At 57.3% G+C, this 19,998-nt stretch overlaps 3 protein-coding genes across 14 annotated transcripts; 2 read left to right on the top strand and 1 right to left on the bottom strand.

Moving 5' to 3' along the window:
- Positions 1-232: 232 nt before the first annotated feature.
- Ca11 (carbonic anhydrase 11) lies at positions 233-5,369 on the top strand. 2 transcript variants are annotated; one of them, XM_074057901.1, is made up of 10 exons: positions 233-758; positions 847-921; positions 1,711-1,853; positions 3,197-3,382; positions 3,592-3,687; positions 3,821-3,893; positions 3,973-4,127; positions 4,339-4,504; positions 4,841-4,897; positions 5,246-5,369. In XM_074057901.1, the coding sequence occupies exons 1-9, from the start codon at positions 692-694 to the stop codon at positions 4,891-4,893; spliced, it is 1,014 nt and encodes a 337-aa protein (XP_073914002.1). In that variant the 5' UTR covers positions 233-691; the 3' UTR covers positions 4,894-4,897; positions 5,246-5,369. The 2 variants fall into 2 exon arrangements, with proteins under 2 accessions (XP_073914002.1, XP_020013664.1); XM_020158075.2 differs by lacking the exon at positions 4,841-4,897 and having other exon boundaries at positions 237-758.
- Positions 5,370-5,717: 348 nt separating this feature from the next.
- Positions 5,718-11,370, top strand: Dbp (D-box binding PAR bZIP transcription factor). Of its 4 annotated transcripts, none has more exons than XM_074057902.1 (4): positions 5,718-6,523; positions 7,345-7,758; positions 9,196-9,500; positions 11,005-11,143. In XM_074057902.1, the coding sequence occupies exons 1-3, from the start codon at positions 6,385-6,387 to the stop codon at positions 9,498-9,500; spliced, it is 858 nt and encodes a 285-aa protein (XP_073914003.1). In that variant the 5' UTR covers positions 5,718-6,384; the 3' UTR covers positions 11,005-11,143. The 4 variants fall into 4 exon arrangements, with proteins under 4 accessions (XP_073914003.1, XP_020013666.1, XP_073914004.1 ...); XM_020158077.2 differs by having other exon boundaries at positions 5,745-6,523; positions 9,196-9,407; positions 11,005-11,370; XM_074057903.1 differs by lacking the exons at positions 5,718-6,523; positions 7,345-7,758 and adding an exon at positions 7,905-8,531 and having other exon boundaries at positions 9,196-9,407; positions 11,005-11,370.
- Positions 11,371-11,647: 277 nt separating this feature from the next.
- Positions 11,648-19,970, bottom strand: Sphk2 (sphingosine kinase 2). Of its 8 annotated transcripts, XM_074057893.1 has the most exons (8): positions 19,397-19,713; positions 18,520-18,600; positions 18,178-18,328; positions 14,674-15,140; positions 13,985-14,134; positions 13,803-13,897; positions 13,597-13,712; positions 11,648-13,282 (listed from the first exon to the last, which is right to left on the bottom strand). In XM_074057893.1, exons 4-8 carry the CDS (start codon positions 15,071-15,073, stop codon positions 12,169-12,171), a joined length of 1,875 nt encoding a protein of 624 aa, XP_073913994.1. In that variant the 5' UTR covers positions 15,074-15,140; positions 18,178-18,328; positions 18,520-18,600; positions 19,397-19,713; the 3' UTR covers positions 11,648-12,168. The 8 variants fall into 8 exon arrangements, with proteins under 8 accessions (XP_073913994.1, XP_020013661.1, XP_073913996.1 ...); XM_020158072.2 differs by lacking the exons at positions 18,520-18,600; positions 19,397-19,713 and adding an exon at positions 19,723-19,970; XM_074057895.1 differs by lacking the exons at positions 18,520-18,600; positions 19,397-19,713 and adding an exon at positions 19,723-19,970 and having other exon boundaries at positions 18,178-18,262.
- Between the last annotated feature and the right edge of the window lie 28 nt (positions 19,971-19,998).

The following is a 19,998-nucleotide window of genomic DNA, read 5'->3' as shown; positions in this document are numbered from 1 at the left end:
GGCCACCCCGCAGCGGGGATCCGGGACCCCATGATGCCCCTGACCCCCACCCCCCACCCAGGGAAGTGTCCACAGCTGTGAAATCGCTCCCCAAACAAAATAAAAAATTAAATCACACGGAGAGAGAGCTGGGAGGGAGAGGGAGGAGGGAGGCAGGGCTGAAGGAAGAGACGGAGGACCAGGGAGCAGAGGCAGGAGAGGAGGAGGCGGGGAGGGAGCGAGGCTGGAGACCGAGCGAGTAGGGAGCGGGAGGAGGTGAAGACGGAGGGAAGAAGGGAGAGGCCGAGAGGAGCCGGGCGAGGGAGGAGGAGGTGGTGGAGGAGCGGGATGGAGATGCGGAGTTAGTGGCTGGGGACAGCTGATGAGAAGCCAGCCACGGAGAGGGGGTGTGGATTGGAAACCAGAAGGGAACCCCGGGGCCAGCAGAGGCAGAGAAAGCAGGATCCGGAGGTAGAGCGAGAGTGGAGGGTCGGGGCCGCAGGAGAGGAAGGAGGAAGGGCGCAGAGAGAAGGGAGCAGAGGGGATTGGGGTGTGGGGGGGGTGTCTCAGCCCCTGGCATTTGGGGAGCTGGGACTCCCCGTGCGGAGGAGAGGTAGACTGGAAGTCCTGGAGGGACCGGGTACCAGCCAGAGGGGCGGGAGGAGCTGAGGGGACAGGGCATCAGGAAGGGGTCGCCTCGAGGCTCCGGGGGATGGGGGGTGCAGCTCGACTGAGCGCCCCTCGAGCGCTGGTACTCTGGGCTGCACTGGGGGCGGCAGGTAAGACCTGGGGGTCCTGGTAGGAGCCCCCGAGGGAGGGGTTGGGGTGGGGTACCAAGGAGCGGGATTCAGGCTCCTCTCTTCCCAGCTCACATCGGACCTGCACCTGACCCCGAGGACTGGTGGACCTACAAGGATAATCTCCAGGGAAACTTCGTGCCAGGTGCAGCCAGGGCGGAGACCCAGGAGTTCGCCCCCTGCCCCCAGGCGCCTCTCTCTTCACACTCAGGACTCTGGGTCCCCAGCCCCCTCCTCCCCTCCAGGACCAGGAGTCCCAGCCCCCTCCTTCCTCCCTCAGGAGTGGGGCCCAGCCTCTGAACCCCAGCGGCTCACCATGGGACATTATACATGCGCATTTCAAGTAGTGAGTGGGAGTGAGTGGAAGGAAAAGAAAATGTGGGGGTGGAGAGAATGCGTGTGTTCGCAGGGAGAGGCAGGTCCTGGCTCCTGCTGGAATTCAGAGGCTGGGTGGTCCTGTCTCCCATCTCCTCCAGCCCTCTCCAGCAACTCTTCTCCTCAATACGTTCATTATCCAACTGTGGGACAAGGGAGCCGAAAGGAACTACAATTCCCGGGGGTGCCGGGGCAGGCAGACAGTGGATGAGTAGTTGCAGCCCTGAGGTCTGATGGGAGTTGTAGTTCCTTCCGCACTATAAGCTGGGTCGATGAAGGAGAGCCTTGGAGGCATTGGGGGGGGTCTTAGAAAACTACTCCAAGATTTTTCTAGGACAGAAGATTCTGGGTGCAGGTCCCTCCGAGAGACCCAGGGGTCCAGGCCCAGCCTCCTCCCTCAGACCTAGGATTCCAGACCCCAGCCTCCTCCCTCAGACCTAGGATTCCAGACCCCAGCCACCTCACGGGGTATGGAATTAAGATCCCAGCCCATCTGTAGATTTTAACATCGGGCCCCAGCCCCTACTTCTGTCTCCTGTTCCTCTTGCCCCACTCCCAGGACCTCCCTTCTGGGGCCTAGTGAACGCTGCCTGGAGTCTGTGTGCCGTGGGGAAGCGGCAGAGCCCCGTGGACTTGGAGCTGAAGAGGGTCCTGTATGACCCGTTTCTGCCCCCGCTAAGGCTCAGCACGGGGGGAGAGAAGGTAAGGATGGAGCGCCATCTGTGGGTAGGTATGGGTGGAGGTCAGGGAAGGGGTGCTGGAGTGCCTTCTGGATGGAGAGAAGGTTCCTCATACTCTAAGGTGGATCATTTGTTTTTGCCTTCCCAATATGGCTGCCTAATCTTCCCATGTCTGAAGAAGCAATGAAAAACAGAAGTTTTTTCATGCCAGGAATAGGTGCTATTATTATCCATACAGAAATTGAGGTCCAGAGAGGTTAAGTTACTTGTCCCGGGTCACACAGCCAGAGTGCCAGTGCTGGGAATTCAAACCAAGCAGTGTGGTTCCAGCCTCTGTGTTGGGACCCGCTTTGCGATCTTTTTTCTTTTTGTTCTTTTTTCTTTTGCAATCTCATTTCTTAGAAGAGCCAGCACCACCTTTGGCTGGGCTGCAGCAGCCCAAAGCCTAGAGCCATTCTCCATGACGCCCCCTCCCTTCCTCCCATTCTCAACCCCTGTTCTTCCTAGCTGTGCTGATGGGAAGAGCCCTTTTCCTTGCCTGATCTGATCCAGGCCACACTGTCTCCCACTTGGACTGGGGCCACAGCCTCCTCACTGGCCTAGGCCTTGGCTTCCTGTAATCCATTCTCCACCTCAGAGATAAAGATGTTTAAAATGCCAGGCTGTCACACCAGTGCTCTGGTCAAAACCCTACAGTTAGGAGAAATCACAGCAACTTACTTACATAGCAAGTACCAGATGTTTGGCACCATGCCAAATGTGAGTTACATAGTTAGTTTATTTAAATCAAAATCCAAAACCCCCTATCTTTGCCTAATGTACTATTGGTATCCCATTACCGCTCTCCTCTGTTGACGAGATTCCATTCAGTCCCATTGGTCTCTTTGCTGTCATTAAAACAGGTCACCCCAGGGCCTTTGCATTTGCTGTACCCTCCACTTGGAATGCTCTCTCTCTCTCTTCTCTTTTGCAGCTAACCTGTGCTTGTCCTTCAGGTCTTCATTGAAATGCTACCTCCTCAGGGAAGCCTTCCCTGACTGCTCCCCCAATCCAAGTTGGATTTCTCATTAAACTTTCTCAGGGTTCCCAGCTCCTCCCAGCATGAGCGCAGGGTGTAATTAATTAAGCAGTTACTTAGATGGCTATTGTCAGTCTCTCCTGTCTACTTGTTCATTGCACTTTTCTTTGTTTCCATGCTACATAGTAGCAGCTGAATAAATACCTGTTAATTAAATAAATTTGCCAATATTGAGCAGGTTCTCTGGATCTTCACAGAGCATGGTGCTCAAACTGTTGAATGACTGAATACTTATCGAACTCAGAGAATGGAAGAGTGGGAAATGACAACTTATGCCTTTCCCACAGCTCCGGGGGACCCTGTACAACACTGGCCGCCACGTCTCCTTCCTGCCTGCGCCCCGGCCTGTGGTCAACGTGTCTGGAGGTCCCCTCCTTTATAGCCACCGTCTCAGCGAATTACGGCTGCTGTTTGGAGCTCGCGATGGAGCTGGCTCCGAACACCACATCAATCATCAGGGTTTCTCTGCTGAGGTGGAGACCTCTTACTTGTGACCCTCCACCCTGCGCCAGTCCGGTTTCTCTCAAATCACCCTCATCCTTTCCCCAGAACCGCCCTCCTGCCTTCCTAAGCACCAATCTCCAACCAAACTCAGGACCCCAAAGTCTCCAGAGCTGGAGTCATTCTCTCCTCCCCTTCTGCTGGGGGACTCGCCACTCTCTGTCCCCCCTCCCCTCACCAGGTGCAGCTTATTCACTTCAATCAAGAACTCTACGGGAATCTCAGCGCAGCCACCCGGGGTCCCAATGGCCTGGCCATTCTCAGCCTCTTTGTCAATGTGAGCGGAATCAAGATGGGTACCTGGGATCCAGGGTCTGAGGGAAGGGGAAGGCCGGGAGGCTCAGACTCCTAGGTCCTGGGGGAGGTGGGATTTGGGGGCTTCAGCCTCCTTACCTTGTACCCCGACACAGGTGGCCAGCAGCTCAAACCCATTCCTAAGCCGTCTCCTTAACAGAGACACCATCACCCGTATCTCCTACAAGAGTGAGTCCCTGGTGTGGGGGGCGCACATACTGGGGTTCAAGAGGGGACCCCTCTTCACTCTGGCCTGATGTTCCTGCAGACGATGCTTACTTTCTACAAGATCTGAGCCTGGAGCTCCTGTTCCCCGAATCCTTTGGTTTCATCACCTACCAGGGCTCTCTCAGCACCCCGCCCTGCTCGGAGACTGTCACCTGGATCCTCATAGACCGAGCCCTCAATATCACCTCCCTCCAGGTGACCCTCTGTCTGTATCCTCCACCTCCTACACGTGGGTACTGGGTTCTCTGGCCAGGGTCTCCCAGGCCCTCCTTTCTCTCTTCTCATTGGAGGGGGAATTGAACCAAGTGAGAGGCTCAGCCAATCCCTGGGGGTGGGTGGAACTTCACAAACCCCGCCCGCCCGCTCCATTCACTCCCACTTTCCCACCCTCCTCCTCTTATGGCAGATGCACTCCCTGAGACTCCTCAGCCAGAATCCTCCATCCCAGATCTTCCAGAGCCTCAGCGGGAACGGCCGGCCCCTGCAGCCCTTGGCCCACAGGGCCTTAAGGGGCAACAGGGACCCCCGGCACCCCGAGAGGCGCTGCCGAGGCCCCAACTACCGCCTGCATGGTATGGTCCAGTCTCCACCCACCCCACGTCTTGGTTCAACCGCTTGTGTTTCTTCCCATGTCAGTGCGATACACCCCGACCCTCTTGGCTGCTTGGCTGTTTCTGGATGGTCTAGCCTGAGCTCACTATTCTTTCTCCCTTCCCCTTATGGGTCAACGTGGTACAGTCCTCCTTCCTCCCATAGACCTCTGATTTGTCTCTCTTCTTTACTATGCAACTTGGTTTATAACCCAAACTCCCTAGCTTCCTTGTGGGACAATTATACACTGGTCCGTGCCTCCCACTACTGTCACTTTCCAAAGTGGTACGGTCCGAATCAACCTTGTTTCCATGTAGTAAGACCCGATGCGGTGCCACAGTCGGACAGCTCCCCCTTTGCTGAGCATTAACTTGGTACGACCCCTTTCTCACCCTACTGCTTCCCTATGGTTTAGCCCAGTGAGCAAGTGGCCACTTTTCTGGTTTCTCAACTTGGTACAGTCCAGATCACCCACGCCCCCATGTGTATCTTCACGTAGTTCAGCCTACTGCCGATCTGGACGTCCCTGTTCCACCTTCCTGCTGTCTCCTTATGATTTTTGTCCAGGATCTGACTCCCCCTAGCTTCTTAACCTGGTACATGCCGGTTCCCCCTCGGGGCCTCCCTGTGGTAGAGTCCTACGCTGCCCAACCCACAGCCACTGAACACCTCCAACACTGCCCATTCTAAACTGTGGCCCGAACTGATATCCTCTCTTGCAGTGGATGGTGCCCCCCATGGTCGCTGAGACTCCCCATCGAGGATTGAGCCCGCTCGTCCCATCCTTCCTTATAAGGGGAGGGGAGTCACCCCAAAAAACAAAGCTATTAAAGGGACAGAATACTTCCTGTTTCTCGGTGGTTTGATTCTAAGGCGCGGTGGAGAAATAGTTGGGTAATAAAGAACAACAGCCTTCTTCCCTAGGCCAATCTCCCTTTTCTTAAGCATTCGCTACTTGGTCTTTTGCCTTCAAGCTTCCCAAAACAGGCTTTTGGACTAATGGGTCCTTTAAGAGGCACCTCTCCTCCCCCCATCCCTACCAGGCAGCACGCGTAGAGCCATGTGCTTCCCCCTTCCGCCTGCCTTATTGGCCCCAACTGGGTCACGGTTCCGCCTCTTGCGCCGCCTCCCATTGGGCAAATGTAGGTCAGTGTCCCGCCTCCTTCAAAAGGCAAGGCAACTTCACGCGCTCAGTCCCTCACGCGCCCTCCCGGGTCTTGGCAGATTCAGAGGCCCCATTGGCTGGACGTCTCAAGGGGTCGAGACACGATTGGCCCGTGCTTGCAGCCAGAGGGAGGCACGCGGCTGGGGTGCATGGCCAAAGAGGCAGGCGGGGCAGGGTCGGCGGGGACCCGGAGGAGGGGCACGCGCTGTGGCGTCGGGTGTTTTGGTTTGGATATTTTTTTTCCGCGAAAGAAGTTTGCTTTGGCCACGCCTCAAGGCAGCCGCCTTCTCCTGCCCCCTCCCCCGCCCCTCGGTGCACACCTCTCGGTGCCGATTGCAAAGCGCCTTCCGTTGCGAGAGCTGCAAATTTTGCCCAAGCCAGGCTCGCCCACCTTGCAAGACAGAGCGCCTGTATCCCCTGGTACCCTCAGTTGCAAAGAGCCAGCCGCCTGACTTGTTCATCCAAATGTATGATCTCTCGGGATCCTCTTGAGTCGCACGTTTCTGAGACACCGAGGACTGCAAATCCCCATCGCTCCTAGGACTTGCAGCTTTTTGGATACTGGAGGCTGACACGCTCGCCCGTCCCTGGGCAGACGCTCGCCCGTCCCTGGGCAGACACTCGCCCGAACCACAGTGGTGTGCTGGTGACTTCGCCTCTCCATGAGCCCATGAACCTGGGGGCAGGTGCCAGGCGATGGCGCGGCCTCTGAGCGACCGGACCCCGGCCCCCCTGCTGTTGGGCGGCCCGGCTGGTGCCCCCCCTGGCGGGGGAGCGCTGATTGGGCTTCGGAGCCTTCTGCAGGGGACCAGCAAGCCCAAAGAGCCGGCCAGCTGTGAGTTCTAGCCCCACTCCCGAAGGGACTCAAGTGCTGGGATCCAGGGTGGAGGGGGGCACAGCCTATGTTCTGGGCGTCCATCTTTCTCAGTCTTCGTCTAGTCAATTACTCAGGTGTGTAAGGGCCCTAGATCGCTCAGCGTGGGGACCCAAAAGTGCTGACTCTCAATCTGTCCACAGGAGGACCCAGGAGTCTTAAGTCCCTCAACCTCCTCTCCGAGGACACAAGAATCTAGAACCCAGCCGACTCTTTCCTTTGGCCTGGGAGTCTGGACCCCTAGGGTCCAGAGAGAAGGGAGGGGGTGTGTCGGATGCTCACACGGTGGTGACACGGGCTTGGGCGGGGCCTCACGGGATCACATGGAATCTCGGAATGAGGAATGTGCCGGAGGACTCGAGCCCCTTCCTGGTCGTGGGGGGAGTGAAGGGGGGTACGGTGTGCAGGGGTTGGGGGAATTACAGAGGAGTTACAGAGCTGTCATTTTTTTCTCTCTCACCTGCCCAACCCTGCCCCCCTCTTTCTAAACTTTCGTCCTCTTTCTCTGGATCGCTGTGTCTGTCCCTTCCCCGACCTCTGTCCCCATCTCTCTGTGTATCTGTGTCCTCTCCTCTTTCTGGGTCCTGTGTCCCTCTCTGTCTCCCCTCCCCCCACCATCCCTGTGTCTCTGGGTCCTTGCCCTCTCTCCTCCAACTTGTCCCCCCGCTCTCTCTGGATCTCTGCTGTGTGGCTGTCTATACCATCTTCTCTCCGACTTGGGGGGTCCCTTCGCTATCTCCTCACCCCATCTCCCTTCCGTCCCGTCTTTCCCTGGCCCACAGGTCTCCTGAAGGAAAAGGAACGCAAGGCGGTTCTGCCCGCAGCCACCGTCCCGGGGCCAGGCCTGGAGACGGCGGTCCCAGCCGATGCCCCAGTGGGGGTGGTGGGGGGCGGCGGGTCCCCGCGGGGGCGCCCGGGGGCAGTGCCTGGCCCGAGTCTGTTGGCACCGCTGCTGTGGGAGCGCACGCTGCCTTTCGGTGACGTGGAGTACGTGGACCTGGACGCCTTCCTGCTGGAGCACGGGCTGCCGCCCAGCCCGCCGCCCCCCGCTGGTGGCCCGTCGCCGGCACCCTCGCCCGCGCGCACTCCCGCACCCTCCCCGGGGCCAGGCTCGTGTGGCTCTGCTTCCCCCCGCTCCTCGCCAGGGCACGCCCCCGCCCGGGCTGCCCTAGGGGCCTCCGGCGTCCACCGCGCAGGTGCGGCGAGGGGGCGGGGCTTAGGCCCTAGGGGGCGGGGCGGCACGAGACGACACTGGGGCCGTGGGACCCAGGCTGCTGGGTCCGGAATTTTGGGTCTTATCGTCCTGAAGGGCCCAAATTCTTTGTCCCCATAATAGGTCAGGCCCTGATTCCTCTGAATCCATAAGGGAAGGAGGGACGTGGGACCCCAAATTCCAGGAAACCTGCTCAATAGTGTTTTTCCGTGGGAAAAAAAGGTCCGGATACTCCAGGAAACCGAAGTTTCTTACTGTGGTGTGGACTGACCCCAGAATCGGTGTCAAAGGGTTAGGTCGGAATTCCTAGGATCTCTAAAATGGGAGCTTGTCCCGGCTGGGCACAGATTTCTTTCCCGGGATGTGAGACAGTCTAGCTTCCTGGTTTCACCTCCAGGAAGGTGCTGCAGCCCGTGTCGCAGAGTCCTGCAGAGGTGACATGGTCGGGGAGCTTGATTTAGGGCCTCCAATGGAGCTCTCTATATTCCTGGGGCCTCAAGATTGTGGGTACCCCAGTGGTAAGGACCCCGGGAACCGGGCATGTTCTCAGATGCTACCCAGATATCAAAGGGGGATCGGTATCCTTGGAGTGAGAGGTTGGAGCTGAGATCGGAACCAGCAAGAGGAAAGGTGAACCCCTTCAGGGCACACTGGGGTCACCAGAGACGGACTACAGGTCTGGGTACACCTGCCCCTGGTCCGACCTCCAGGCAAACCCAGGGTGCTGGGTTTCCCAGCCGCACATTCCCGCGCCACGTGAGTCCTCCCTCCCTCCTCCGCGCTTCGCGCACGCGCTGTCACGCGCGAGGGGGCGGGGCCCGGAACGTGAGGGCGCCGGGGGCGGGGGAGGGGGGGAGGAGGGAAGCTGGCGGCGGCACGTGACTCGGCCCTGAACCTGTGTCCTCAGCTGGCCCCGGTTTGCTTTCGCTTAAAGGCACAGGCGCCTCCTGTTGAAGCAGCCTCCTGGAACCTGGGAGTCTTTCTTGCTTCTTCGGAACCCCTCAGAGCGAATGGCTCTTAGAGTCTTGCTTGAAGTCCCTTTTCTCTGAACAGCCCGGGGTTTAAGCTTTGCCCAGGGAAGAGGGATTCAGGCTAGATTATGGGAAGGAAACTGAATCTGCGAATCTAAAATCTTGAAATTTCAGAAGCCATTACCAGACTCATGTGTTAGTTAGAGCCAATCGATTATGACAGGCCTCAGTTTCCCTGTTTGTAAAAATGAAGTTGGGTCCATGATGTCTAAACACTTTGCGGTTAGGAAGCTTTTATATTTTGTATTACAAAGATTATGCCTTATGGATTAGACCCCATAAAGGTCTTCTATGTTTTGTATAAGATACCTGCGGCAAGGTGGGGGGATGGACCTTTGGGAACTCATTCCCTCAGATAAATACATTCGAGTGATATTCTGTTTCCCAAGGCCTGACCTCTCGGGACACACCCAGTCCTGTGGACCCAGACACGGTGGAGGTGCTGATGACCTTTGAACCTGACCCAGCCGATCTTGCTCTGTCAAGCATTCCAGGCCATGAGACCTTTGACCCTCGCAGACATCGATTCTCAGAGGAGGAACTTAAACCTCAGCCAATCATGAAGAAGGCGAGGAAAATCCAGGTGCCAGAGGATCAGAAGGTGAGCGACCAGTGTGGGTCTCAGGCTTGGCTGGGGAAACCCCGAGCCAGGGACGGGCCTTCCCTCACAGCCGGCCTGAGAGTTGTTGCTTAGGTGAGTGCTCTCGCTTCTTTGTCCTACAGCCAAAGATGCATGCTTGGACTTTGGGCCCAAGAGGGCAGGGTTTTGCCTGATATTTTTGAAGACAGTGTATTTGTGGACACAGACACAGTGGGCTGTGGTACATCTGCTTGTGCAGGCTTGGAGCTTCTTCAGTCACTTTGAACCCAGATCCCACGGTGGGACAGGGTTCAAATTCCAGAAGGCCCAGCTGCCTCCTCAGCATATCAGCCTGTTTCCTCCTTAGCAAGCAGCCAGACTAGAACAGGGCCTTTGACCTCCAATTTGGTGTGCCCTTTAGAGGGATTACCTCTACCTATAATGCAGACTTTGCCAGCCTTTTGTGAGTGTGTGTGTGGGGGGTTACTGGGGTTTGAATTCAGGTCCCACACCTGAACCACTCCACCATCCCTTTTTTTGTGGTGGGGTTTTTCAAGATAGGGTCTCGTGGAACTGTTTGCCTGGGCTGCCATCAAACCACTATCCTTCTGATCTCTGCCTCCTGAGTAGCTAGATTACAGGCGTGAGTCAACGGTGTCCAGCAGCCAGTCTTTGCAGATCTGGTTCCCTGGCCTTGATTTACTGGTGTGAGAGGCCTGAGGCTCCCAGTAGTAGCCAGGGCCATGTTCTGATTTGCAGTGCTTTGGACAGTGACTGCATCCTTCTAGAAGTTTGGTTTTGGTTTTGTATTACTGGGGTCTTCACTGGCAAAAAGTGTCAAGTCTTTGACTTGGCCTCGTTTGGGACACAACCACTTGGATCTGATCTGGGACTGGCCCAGACGCCCTGTTCTAGACGAGCAGTTTTTCTTGCCAAACCTATAGCTAGGGATGTGTCTTAGCAAGCAGGGATTAGTTTTAATTAAATAACAGCCAAAAGAAGCATCTTTTCCAGCTGGGTAGTTCTTGTTGCTAAGGAGGGTCACTCCTTAGCAACCACATTCCAGGATTGGAGGACCCAAGGGGAGGTCTCCAGGGAACGTCTTGTTGGGGAGGAGGCTGCTCCCTGGTTTTAGTTCAAGGGCAGCAGATCAGAAACTGGCTGTGATCATTGGGACCACTTACATCTCATTTCTGTTTGCTGAGCAGAGATGAGGTTGCCTTGGCAACTAGGTCAAAAGAGCCCCAGCGCTGGAAGGATTTTATGAGACACCAACTGTATCACTAGGGGGTCTACCTAGCTTTCCTTAGCAACCAGGATCTGGCAAGGTGATGTATAGGGCAGTGCTCTTCACTGGGATAAGCTCTAGGTCCCTGAAGGTCTTGTTGCTAGGGAACAAGCATCCCTAACAACCAGGAGCTAACTTCAGGCCCTTTGCCAAGTGAGGAGGGCTGGTGTGTGCCTGGGGTCTGCCTCACGCTTCAGCAGTTGCTAGGGGCCTATTCTACTTAGCATCCAGGGCCCCAGAAGGGCAGACTCCCGGGTACCAATCCAAGCAAAGATCAAAGTTGCGCCTCCTCGATGGACCTCAGCGAACCTCTCACCCCTCCACCTGCAGGACGAGAAGTATTGGAGCCGGCGGTACAAGAATAATGAGGCAGCCAAGCGGTCCCGCGACGCCCGGCGGCTCAAGGAGAATCAGATTTCGGTGCGGGCGGCCTTCCTGGAGAAGGAGAACGCCCTGCTGCGACAGGAGGTGGTGGCTGTGCGCCAGGAGCTGTCCCACTACCGCGCGGTGCTGTCCCGCTACCAGGCCCAGCACGGGGCCCTGTGAGGCCGCCCTACCGCTCCGGGGCGGGGCCCTCCTCCTCCTTGCTCAGACTTGCACCCTCTTCCCTCCCCGCCCTGTGGCCCAGGGTCTGGCCAGCTGGATGCCCCAGAAACGTGATGATGCAGATAAATACATTTATATTTTTAAGAAAAAGCGAGCCTCCCCCCTCCCTCGAGGGGGTGGGGAGGATCCTGTGTGTGCTCCTGGCACGTCGGGGACCCCATCCTCCCAACCGCCTCCGTTAACACGATCCTGAATAAATCTTGAGAACCCCAGAACCTGTTGTGGGGGACAAGGCAGCTACCTAACCCCGGTTCAGGGCCAGTGGGTGACACAGGTTGCAACCGGTGGGCCGATCTGGGCTGCGGTCCATAAAAGGCAAGCTGGGAAGGGTCGAGTAGCGTAATGTTGCAGGAGAAAGGGGCGCAGGTGTAGGGGAATGAAGCGACTGCCTTTATTGCATAGACCTTTTCGATTGCTTTTTAGATTGGGGACATGGGAAGCTCACAACACAGAACAAAAGAAATGAGTTTCCCCCACCCGCGGAGGGAGGAACGTTAGTGCAAATCCTAGCGGCCGTCTCGGGGAACCTGCCCCTTTTAGGCTGATTGGCCGGTTAAGTGGAGGCACCGGAGTGGATAGGGCGAGACCCGGGTCCTGACTGACCAATTAAGTAAGGCCTGCCCTAGCTCGTACATTCCAGGTCCCGTCATTGGGCGACTCGTAAGGTAGGCTCCTCCCTCGATGTGCTGGACTGGAGGATCGGGGCTGAGCCCCGCCCCACCAGGACCCGCCCTTATTGGTCAGGCACTACCCGGGACAGCCTGCAAATCAGGCCGCCGGCAACAGCAGTTCTGGTGCCCTGGAGGCGGGCACAATCCTGAGACGGGGCTGGGCCCCATCTCTAGCAGCTAGGCCACACCCCCTAGCGCCGGTCCCACTCCTGGCGGGTTAAGAGCCGGGTCCAGCTCGGGGTTCTGGCCCAGCGCGGCCTGGCGGCCCGGTGAGCAAGGTACCGAGGCCGGGATGCATCTGCGCCTGGAGCGGCCCATACTCCACCTGCTCGCCGTCCACCGTGAGCATGCCGCGAGGCGTGAGGGGCTCGAGGCGGAAGGCACGGACCGCGGCATATCCCAGGTGCGGACAGCCCAGACTGAAGTGGTTCCCCCGCTCCATGGCCAGGAAAATGCGCAGCAGCGCGGCCCGGGAAATGCCGCTCCGCACCCAGCACAGGTGCACCAGGCCGTCGTCAAAGCGCGCGTGCGGAGCCGCCACCATGTCGGCGCTCAGGTGGCTGGGAGAAATGGCCAACATGAGCACGAAGTCCTCCTCCATCGTCACCCAGTCTGAGGGCAGTGGGGTGCCCAACGGAGGCAGCAGGTGGTCGGGTGGGCCCCTGGTACTTCCTTCTGCACCCCCAGGGGTGGGAGGCGGGGGCTTGGAGGACGCTGGCATTTCTGGGGGCACTTCTGTGATGGGAGACAGTGGAGCTGCCTTGGGAGAGCTGGGGGGCGAGGGCAGGAGTGGGTCTGGGGACAGTGGGGCATCCCCAGCACCACCCCAGTCCTCCGCGAGCTCTGGGCCCCCGCCATTGAGAGACAGCATGGGCAGGGGCTCGGGTGAGCCAGGGGAGGTCAAGGCAGGGTGGGGCTGAGGCAAGGGCAGGGGCAGGTCGGACACTGAGCGATGCAAGGGCGAGTGGGCCACAGGTGGCACTGGGGCCGGGGCCAGGGTCAGCTCTGATTTGGCCCGGGGCAGGCCGTGGGCAGAGGCGGGCAAGGCTGACTCCACGGCGGCAGGGAGGTAGGAGAGGCGTCCGCGGTAAGTGTGTAAGGTGGCGAGGCCCAGCACCGTGCCCAGTGTGAAGCGGGCACTGCCCAGGGCCCTGAAACGCTCACTCTGGATGTCCACGTCCGACACGAAGCCCCAGGCCACAGACAGGAAGGAGAAACAACGGGATCCTGAGGCCAGTGTCACAGAGAGCAGGTCCAGTGGGTGGCTGCCACCCCGGCACAGCAGCAGTGAGCAATTGAGCAGCAGGTCGAGGCCTAGGGCCGGCTCAAATCTTCACAGCCAGAGACAGGACAGCCACGGCCAGGAAAGAGCAGACAGAGTTGAGTGAGCAATGGAGCAGATGGGGCGCTGAGACCCAGATACTGGATAAGCACCCACTGGGGGGTCTACTGCGTGCCAGGCACAGTTCTAGCTACTAAGAATACCACTGGGAATGAGGCAGGCCTAATGTCTGGGATGGGAGCCGAGGGTCTGGCCACCCCACAGCCAGCCAGGAAGGAGTGGGGTCCCCGTTGTCCCATGAAGGCTCACTCCCCCTCCCCCACCATGTACCCTCAGCCTCCCCAGCAGGAGGACCCGACCTACCCCCCGAACTGGTTTACTGCTCCAGCCAGCGCGTTGCCTGAGCCACAGGGGAGGATCCCTAATGGCATTTTCACAGCCTCCTCCCAGTCAGGGCGATCTAGGAGCCCATTCAGCACCTGGAGGGGAGGAGACCAGCTCCCTGGAACCTGGCCCCTGCAGCTTCAGTCCCCCGGCTCAGGGTTAGGGGCAGGGTATTCCCGAGCTACCTCATAGAGCAGCCCATCTCCAGAGACTGTGACGATGCTGTCCCACTCGCTCAGGTTCAGCCCCTGGACCAGCTCCCGGGCGTGGTTCTGTCGTTCTAACGGGCAAACCACAGGCTTACCCAAGCTGTCTCCTCCCAGGACCCAGGGTTCTAGGCCCCAGCGCATGTCCTTGCTGTCCTTACCTGTCTGAATGAGGTTGAAGGATAGACCAGCTTCAGAGATCATGGGCAACACGTGGTCCCTACACAACTGCCAGGCCAGGCCCCGCCCTCCAAAGGGATTGACCAATAGGAGCAACCGAGGTTTCCGGGGCAGAAGCTCTGGGGTGATCTCTGCAGAAAAGAATAGAGTCTACAAAGGCCAGAGACCCAGGCCCCTCCACCTGGCAACAGTCCCTTCAAACTACCGTCAAACAGACGTGGCGGGCTGACACCAGGAGCCTGCTGGGAATGTTTTTCTCCTAGCTGTCACCTGGCCAGGATCCAAGGTGCAGCCCCGCCCCCATTTCCCAGGTGCTGAGACAAAGGCAGGGCTCAGGCATGAAATTAGTACCCTTTGGACCCAAATGTGGGAGGAGAACAAAGGAGCTGTGATCCCCTAACGCCTGTTAGCCAGAATCAGGTTTCTTCACTGTGTCACTAGTCCTTGGGGGCCCTAGGCAGCCAGCAGAACCCCGGAGGCCTGAGAAAAGCTTACCCGATGGGCTGCGGGGGTAAGGGAGGGGAAGGGAGGGGGGGTTGTCTCTGCCCCTCCACAGCCTGGGCTCCTCGGGTAGCCCATCCCTGTCTGTGTCTCTTTCCCAGACACAAAACACAGATAGACACACAGAAAAACAGGAAGGGAGGTCTTAAGAGGCACGAGGTGGCCTCACCCCCGTCCCCAGGGAGTGGTACTCCTCGGAGCAGACACATGAGGGCAGTTGCCCAGCGCTGGGCCTCGGCGTGGTTCTCCTCATAGGTGGTTGCTCCATCTGCCTGGAAGATGCGGGCGGCTCGGCGTCGGCCCCCACGGCGGCGCCGGCCCTGGGGATAGGTGTAGATGCACAGGTAGGCTGCAGAGTCCGAGGGGCTGCGGCTCTGCAGGGTGCAGCAGCCAGAAACCTCAGCCAGGGACACCAGGCCGCCCCGGGGCCGGGCTTCCGGCTTTGGGCGCAGCCGCTGTATGTGCAGGGCCTGTGATGTGAGGGTGAGAGCCAATCGCCGGCCACAGGCTGGGTAGGAGCCAAACTCCCCATGCAGGAGTGGGGTGCTGGCAGCCAGTGGTGGGGCCATGGCCTCAGCCCTGTTGCAAGTGCTCCTAGGCCGGTAGCTCCAGCTTCAGGTCAGCAACTGCTCCAGCCTGTGTGGGGAGGGAGAAAGGCAAGGGTCAGAGTCCAGGACCCACCTAGCAGGTAGAAGGAGGGGCAGAGCCTGTGGATAGGAGACACCAAGGGCTGGGAAGGGAGGACCAGACACAAGCTCAGAAGAGCAGGGAGAGGCCCAGAAGACGCAAGGCAGTCAGAGGTCAGCTGGGCAGGAAGGCCAGCATGCCGAAGGGCCTGGGGATCCAGGCATGCAAACATTCAGTCACTTCTCCCTAAAATAATTACTTAAGGATTTCTGTGCCAATCAAGGTACTAGGTCCAGCAAATATAGCAGGGAATCAAACAGACACAAATCTCTGCACTCTCCAGGTTTATATTATAATCAGAAGACAGAAAACAAGATCAAAGCTGATGGAGTGGCTCAAGTGGTACAGCACCTGCCTAACTAGCATGAGGTCCTGAGTTCAAACCCCAGTGCCACCAAGAAAACAAGATCAAAGATAAATACGCAGAGTGTTGGGTGATCATAGGATTTTGTGGAAAAGTAAGCCTCAGAGGGGGACTGGATGGTGCAGACACGTAAAAACTGACACACAAAGACAAAGACCTCCCCCCCCACACCCGTCACGCACACTGAGTCATCTCCCCGGGGAGAGAGTAGTAATGTTAACATTACACAGACACAGACAAAAGAACAATGAGCCTTGCAAACCAGAGGAAGATAAACGGCTTCACTGACTGAGCTGAAACTCAGCTTGATGAAAGACACTTGGGGGTAAGAGTTTCTCAGCCCAAAGGGAAAGACCACAGAGAGTAAGGGAGAGCAGACAGGAGAGGAAGAAGGCCGGAAGGGATGTGACAGAGATCCAGGGGTCAGAGGAGCCACATGCGAGTGCGGAAAGAGGCAGGAACCAGGAGCTTGTGTCTGAGCACTGACCTGGGTGTCGGCCACCTGCTCTTCAGAGAGAGGGCAGGAGCCAAGACTGACGTCCCTTCCCCCAGAGGCCCTTCCCCTGCCCTCTGCCCAGCTTCTGCCTCCCACCTCCTCCTCCTTGCTCACCTTTGTTCTGCACAGCCCCGCCCAGGCACCTCGGGTCCTGTCCCTCACTTTCCCCAGGCTCGCACCAGCCCAGGGCAAGCACCATCTGTGGACTCACCCCCAGGTCCTACCTCTGACCCGCTCTCCTGTTAGGCCCAGGGTGTCTGCCCCGCGCCTGCAAATGGTCGCCTCTGGGAACCTCAAGTCAGGCTCAAACACAGAGAACCATGTGTCCTCCATTCCTGGGCCTGGATCCCAACCCCCAGGGACCCCTGATCTGGGCCCGGGTCCCCATTTACAGGTTCCTAATGCACAGGCCTAACTCTTGGGCCCAGGCCCCTCGGTCCCGGACCTCCATCCCTTCTCCATCTCTAGCCAGTCCCAGACCTGGGATTTCATCCTTGGATCCCTCACACTCGGACCTGGTTTTCCATTTCCATCTCCCACCCGAGTACCCCAGTCCCGGGCCTGTGGGTCCGCTCCTCCTGGTTCACCACCAATCCCTCAGACTCGGGTCCCTGCCCCGACCCCCGACCCCTCCTCACAAGCCGGGTCCTCCTCTAGGCGGCCCCTCAAGTCCGCACAACCGCCCCCATCAGTCCTAGGGGAGGGGGGGAGGGTGTGCATCCTTTCAACCAATGGCCGTTGAGCCGGCCTGAGCTGCACCAATGAGAGCGCAAGGGGGCGGAGCCAGACGGCTGGCGAGCACGGCGGCGCCGGAGCCGACCACCCGACAGCGCGAGAGCTGGGCGGGGCTTCGCACTCCGCGAGGCCCGCCGCCATACTAGGTGTGGGCACACGTGCAGCAGAGGCGGCGTCGCGGCCCCACAGACAATGCCGCTGCTGCCTTCTTTGTTGAGGGCAAGTGGACCCGCCCCATTAGTGGAGCTGATAAAAGGCGCGTGAGGCAGAGAGCATTTAGCTGCAGAGACAGAGCCCAAAGGCTCAAAGAGACACGAGGAGAGAACTGGTAAAAAAAAAGAAAAAAAAAAGACCTACATCCAAAGCAGGTATCTAGGGGCGGGAGGGAGAGAGGCTTATGTTTCTGTTAGACTCAGAAAGACACACAGAAAAACAGACATACAATAAACAAAAAGACAAAAACAGTGGGATTGAGAATGCAGAAGCATTCAAAAAAACCCCAGCTGACCCAGACAGTTGGAGACAGACATTTCTGGAATGAGGAGAGGTTCATTAATTCAAGCCATTTGTCTTGGAAGCCAGCCAAAGTGGAGGCAGGATAAACGGCTGTTCAGAACAGGGCCAGGCCACATGACAGGACAGACCTCTAGCTTGGAGGTGAGGGACAAGAAGAATGCTGAAAGCTCAGGTCTGAGAACTGAGACCAAGAGAAACAGATGGCAGAGGTTGACAGAGACACACAGAAGCAGATATGTGAAATTTTTGTTTGCCGTTTTTTTCAGTGGTTGGGTTTGAACGCAGGTGCCCTACCACTTGAGCCATGCCCCCAGCATACCATGGTGGAACAAAGAAAACAAGGACAGATCAGGAGTCCTCATACCAGACAGAATTGCACAAGGACATACACAGAAAGTGATGAGGACAAGGCTTGCTAGAAAAAGTGGAGGAAGAAGTTCAAGTATTGCTAAAGATACTTTTCATTAAACCCACAATAGCAACAGAACCAGATAATACGTACCAAGGAATGACAGAGAGAAAAGGAGGAAGAGAAATCCAGGAACATGGAGAGGCAGGAAGATTCAGCAACTGAGCTCCAAGCCTCCGCACCCTCCAAAAAGAAGGCAGAGACCCTGACCAAAGGGGCTGAGATTCAGACCAAAAGACCAAATCACAGAGCAAAAGAAACAAGGAAGAAGAGAAAAAGGAGGGAGAAAAGGAGAAGGGGGCCACCAGCCTGCACAGACTCATTGTGTGACTCTGGAAAGTCCTGAATTCTTGGCCTCGGTTGCTCTCTCCAGGAAATGGGGAGAAAGGTATTCAGCCCTGCCTGGGGAGATGAGTGACAGAAGGACCTCAGTGATGTGGTCCACAGAATAAGGACCTGAGCTTACCTGGTTCTGCTGCTCCTCTGATTCCAGGCATCCACTCATCTGCTTTCCCCTGCTCTGTCACTCCAACAGGCTATTGGTGCTGGTTCTGAGGCCATAGAGGGTGGTATGGATAAAGGAGTCAGGCCTCACTGTCCAGGCCTGGCCTTGGGCTCTGTGAAGGAGAAGTGAGTGAGGAGGAGCACCCAGCCAAATGCACAAGGCCCTGCCATGCTCAGTGGGACAGTCAACTTGGTCACTGCCCCAGGTCATTTGGTTGCAGCCAAGAAGTGGTAATAACAGAGTGGGAGCTAATTTCTATTAAGCACCTGTGTGCAAAACACTGACTTAAGCACTTTTACTAACCTATATAATCCTGGAAAACACCCTGTGTGAGGCCTGTTGTTCCCTTTTCCCAAAAAAGGAAAGAACAGCACAAAAGGACTCCTTCATCCAAGGTCACACCATTAAGAAGCACCAAGAAAAAAAAAAAAAAAAAAAAAAAGCAACAAAGGCAGGATCTGAATTTGGTTACAGTTTGGTAAAGCCCTATTGCGCATCACCTTTTTTACTATTCCCTGGTTTCCAGCCCCGCCCTATCCCCACCTACCCACCCACATGGTCTCCTTTCTCCCCTCTGAAGCTCTTTTTTTTTTTTTCTTCCTCTTGGTGGTACTGGGATTTGAACTTAGACCTACCACTTGAGCCACCAGCATGCACGCTTGAAGCTCTTACCTTCCTCTCTCCAGGGCTCCTCTGACCACCGTTCCTCCCCACTCCCCTCTGTCTTCACTCTCGCTCCTCTCTTTTTTGGCAGTACTTGGGTTTGAACTTAGGGCCTTCCACTTGCTAGGCAAAAACTCTTATCACTTGAGTCACACCTCCAGCTGTTTTTGCTTTAGGTATTTTTCATATAGGGCCAGCCTCAGAAGGCAGTCCTCCTACCTCTGCCTCCCACACACAGCTGGGAGTACTGGCATGGCCTGTTTGTTGAGATAGGGTCTTGATAAGTTTTTTGCCCAGGCTGTCTTTCAACACTGATCCTATCTCTGCCTCCCAAGTAGCTCGAGCCACCGCGTCCAGCCCTGAGCCTCAATCCTATCTCTGCCTCCCAAGTGGCTGGGATTACAGGCGTGTGCCACCGCGCCCGGCCCTCCCCTGTCTTCCAGGAGCTTGTCATCCATCCCTTCCCCACCCCACTCCCCACGCCGGGCCTCAGCCTGTTTTCTCTACACACCAGTACCTTGCATATCCCTCACATCGAAACTGCTGGGCCAGCTGAACCTGTCTGGTTGAGAAAAACAGCCCCTCCCTGACAGGGGGGAGACTGAGGTCAGAGAAAGGCCGTCTGGGGACAGAGGTGGGGAAGCTGCAACAAAAAGGTGGAAAATATAGAGTAATATAGATTGAGTTGCAGCAAGAAGATCTCGGGTTAGGTATCTAGTAGGACTTCCTGAGCTTCGGCTCCTCCTAGATCAGGAGGAGAAAAAGCAGCCGGGAACCCAAGGAGATCCCGGAAGCCTGGGGTGAGAGAAGGTTCTCCAGGCCTCGCCGGCCCCGCCTCCTCACCTCCAGTACCCGGTCCGCCGGGTCCTCCGGGAGCCACCGAGAGGCCGTCGGCGTCGGGCCAGAGCGTCATCGCGCGACGCCACTTTTTAGCTCCACGCATGTCTCTCGCTCCCAGATCTTTTTCCCTATCGAGAGCAAGGACTGGGCAGGGCCAGAGAACCCCCGACGTGCTGGCCCTTCCCTCCTTGACGTGACGCTTGTTTCTCTTTGGTTGTTCCTCCGCCTAACCGTTGTCGCCCTTTAGCCTGATCCTCCGATCAACTATAGAGAAGGTCG

The sequence above is a fragment of the Castor canadensis genome, chromosome 16 (assembly GCF_047511655.1).
Source record: "Castor canadensis chromosome 16, mCasCan1.hap1v2, whole genome shotgun sequence".
In the NCBI taxonomy this organism is placed as follows: Eukaryota; Metazoa; Chordata; class Mammalia; order Rodentia; family Castoridae; genus Castor; species Castor canadensis.
This window is presented reverse-complemented; position numbering and strand designations above follow the sequence as displayed.

What these genes read in the sequence shown, in the direction of transcription:
- Ca11 (XM_074057901.1), top strand. Translation starts at nt 692, where the DNA reads ATGGGGGGTGCAGCTCGACTGAGCGCCCCTCGAGCGCTGGTACTCTGG. An exon ending in TCAGCACGGGGGGAGAGAAG is followed by an intron (nt 1,854 to 3,196) that starts GTAAGGATGGAG and finishes CCTTTCCCACAG; the next exon opens with CTCCGGGGGACCCTGTACAA. An exon ending in TTCTCAGCCTCTTTGTCAAT is followed by an intron (nt 3,688 to 3,820) that starts GTGAGCGGAATC and finishes ACCCCGACACAG; the next exon opens with GTGGCCAGCAGCTCAAACCC.
- Dbp (XM_020158077.2), top strand. Translation starts at nt 6,385, where the DNA reads ATGGCGCGGCCTCTGAGCGACCGGACCCCGGCCCCCCTGCTGTTGGGC. An exon ending in CTCCGGCGTCCACCGCGCAG is followed by an intron (nt 7,759 to 9,195) that starts GTGCGGCGAGGG and finishes CTGTTTCCCAAG; the next exon opens with GCCTGACCTCTCGGGACACA. An exon ending in AGGTGCCAGAGGATCAGAAG is followed by an intron (nt 9,408 to 11,004) that starts GTGAGCGACCAG and finishes CTCCACCTGCAG; the next exon opens with GACGAGAAGTATTGGAGCCG.
- Sphk2 (XM_020158072.2), bottom strand. Translation starts at nt 15,073, where the DNA reads ATGGCCCCACCACTGGCTGCCAGCACCCCACTCCTGCATGGGGAGTTT. An exon ending in GAGATGGGCTGCTCTATGAG is followed by an intron (nt 13,713 to 13,802) that starts GTAGCTCGGGAA and finishes CCTCCCCTCCAG; the next exon opens with GTGCTGAATGGGCTCCTAGA. An exon ending in GCAGTAAACCAGTTCGGGGG is followed by an intron (nt 13,283 to 13,596) that starts GTAGGTCGGGTC and finishes CTGGCTGTGAAG; the next exon opens with ATTTGAGCCGGCCCTAGGCC.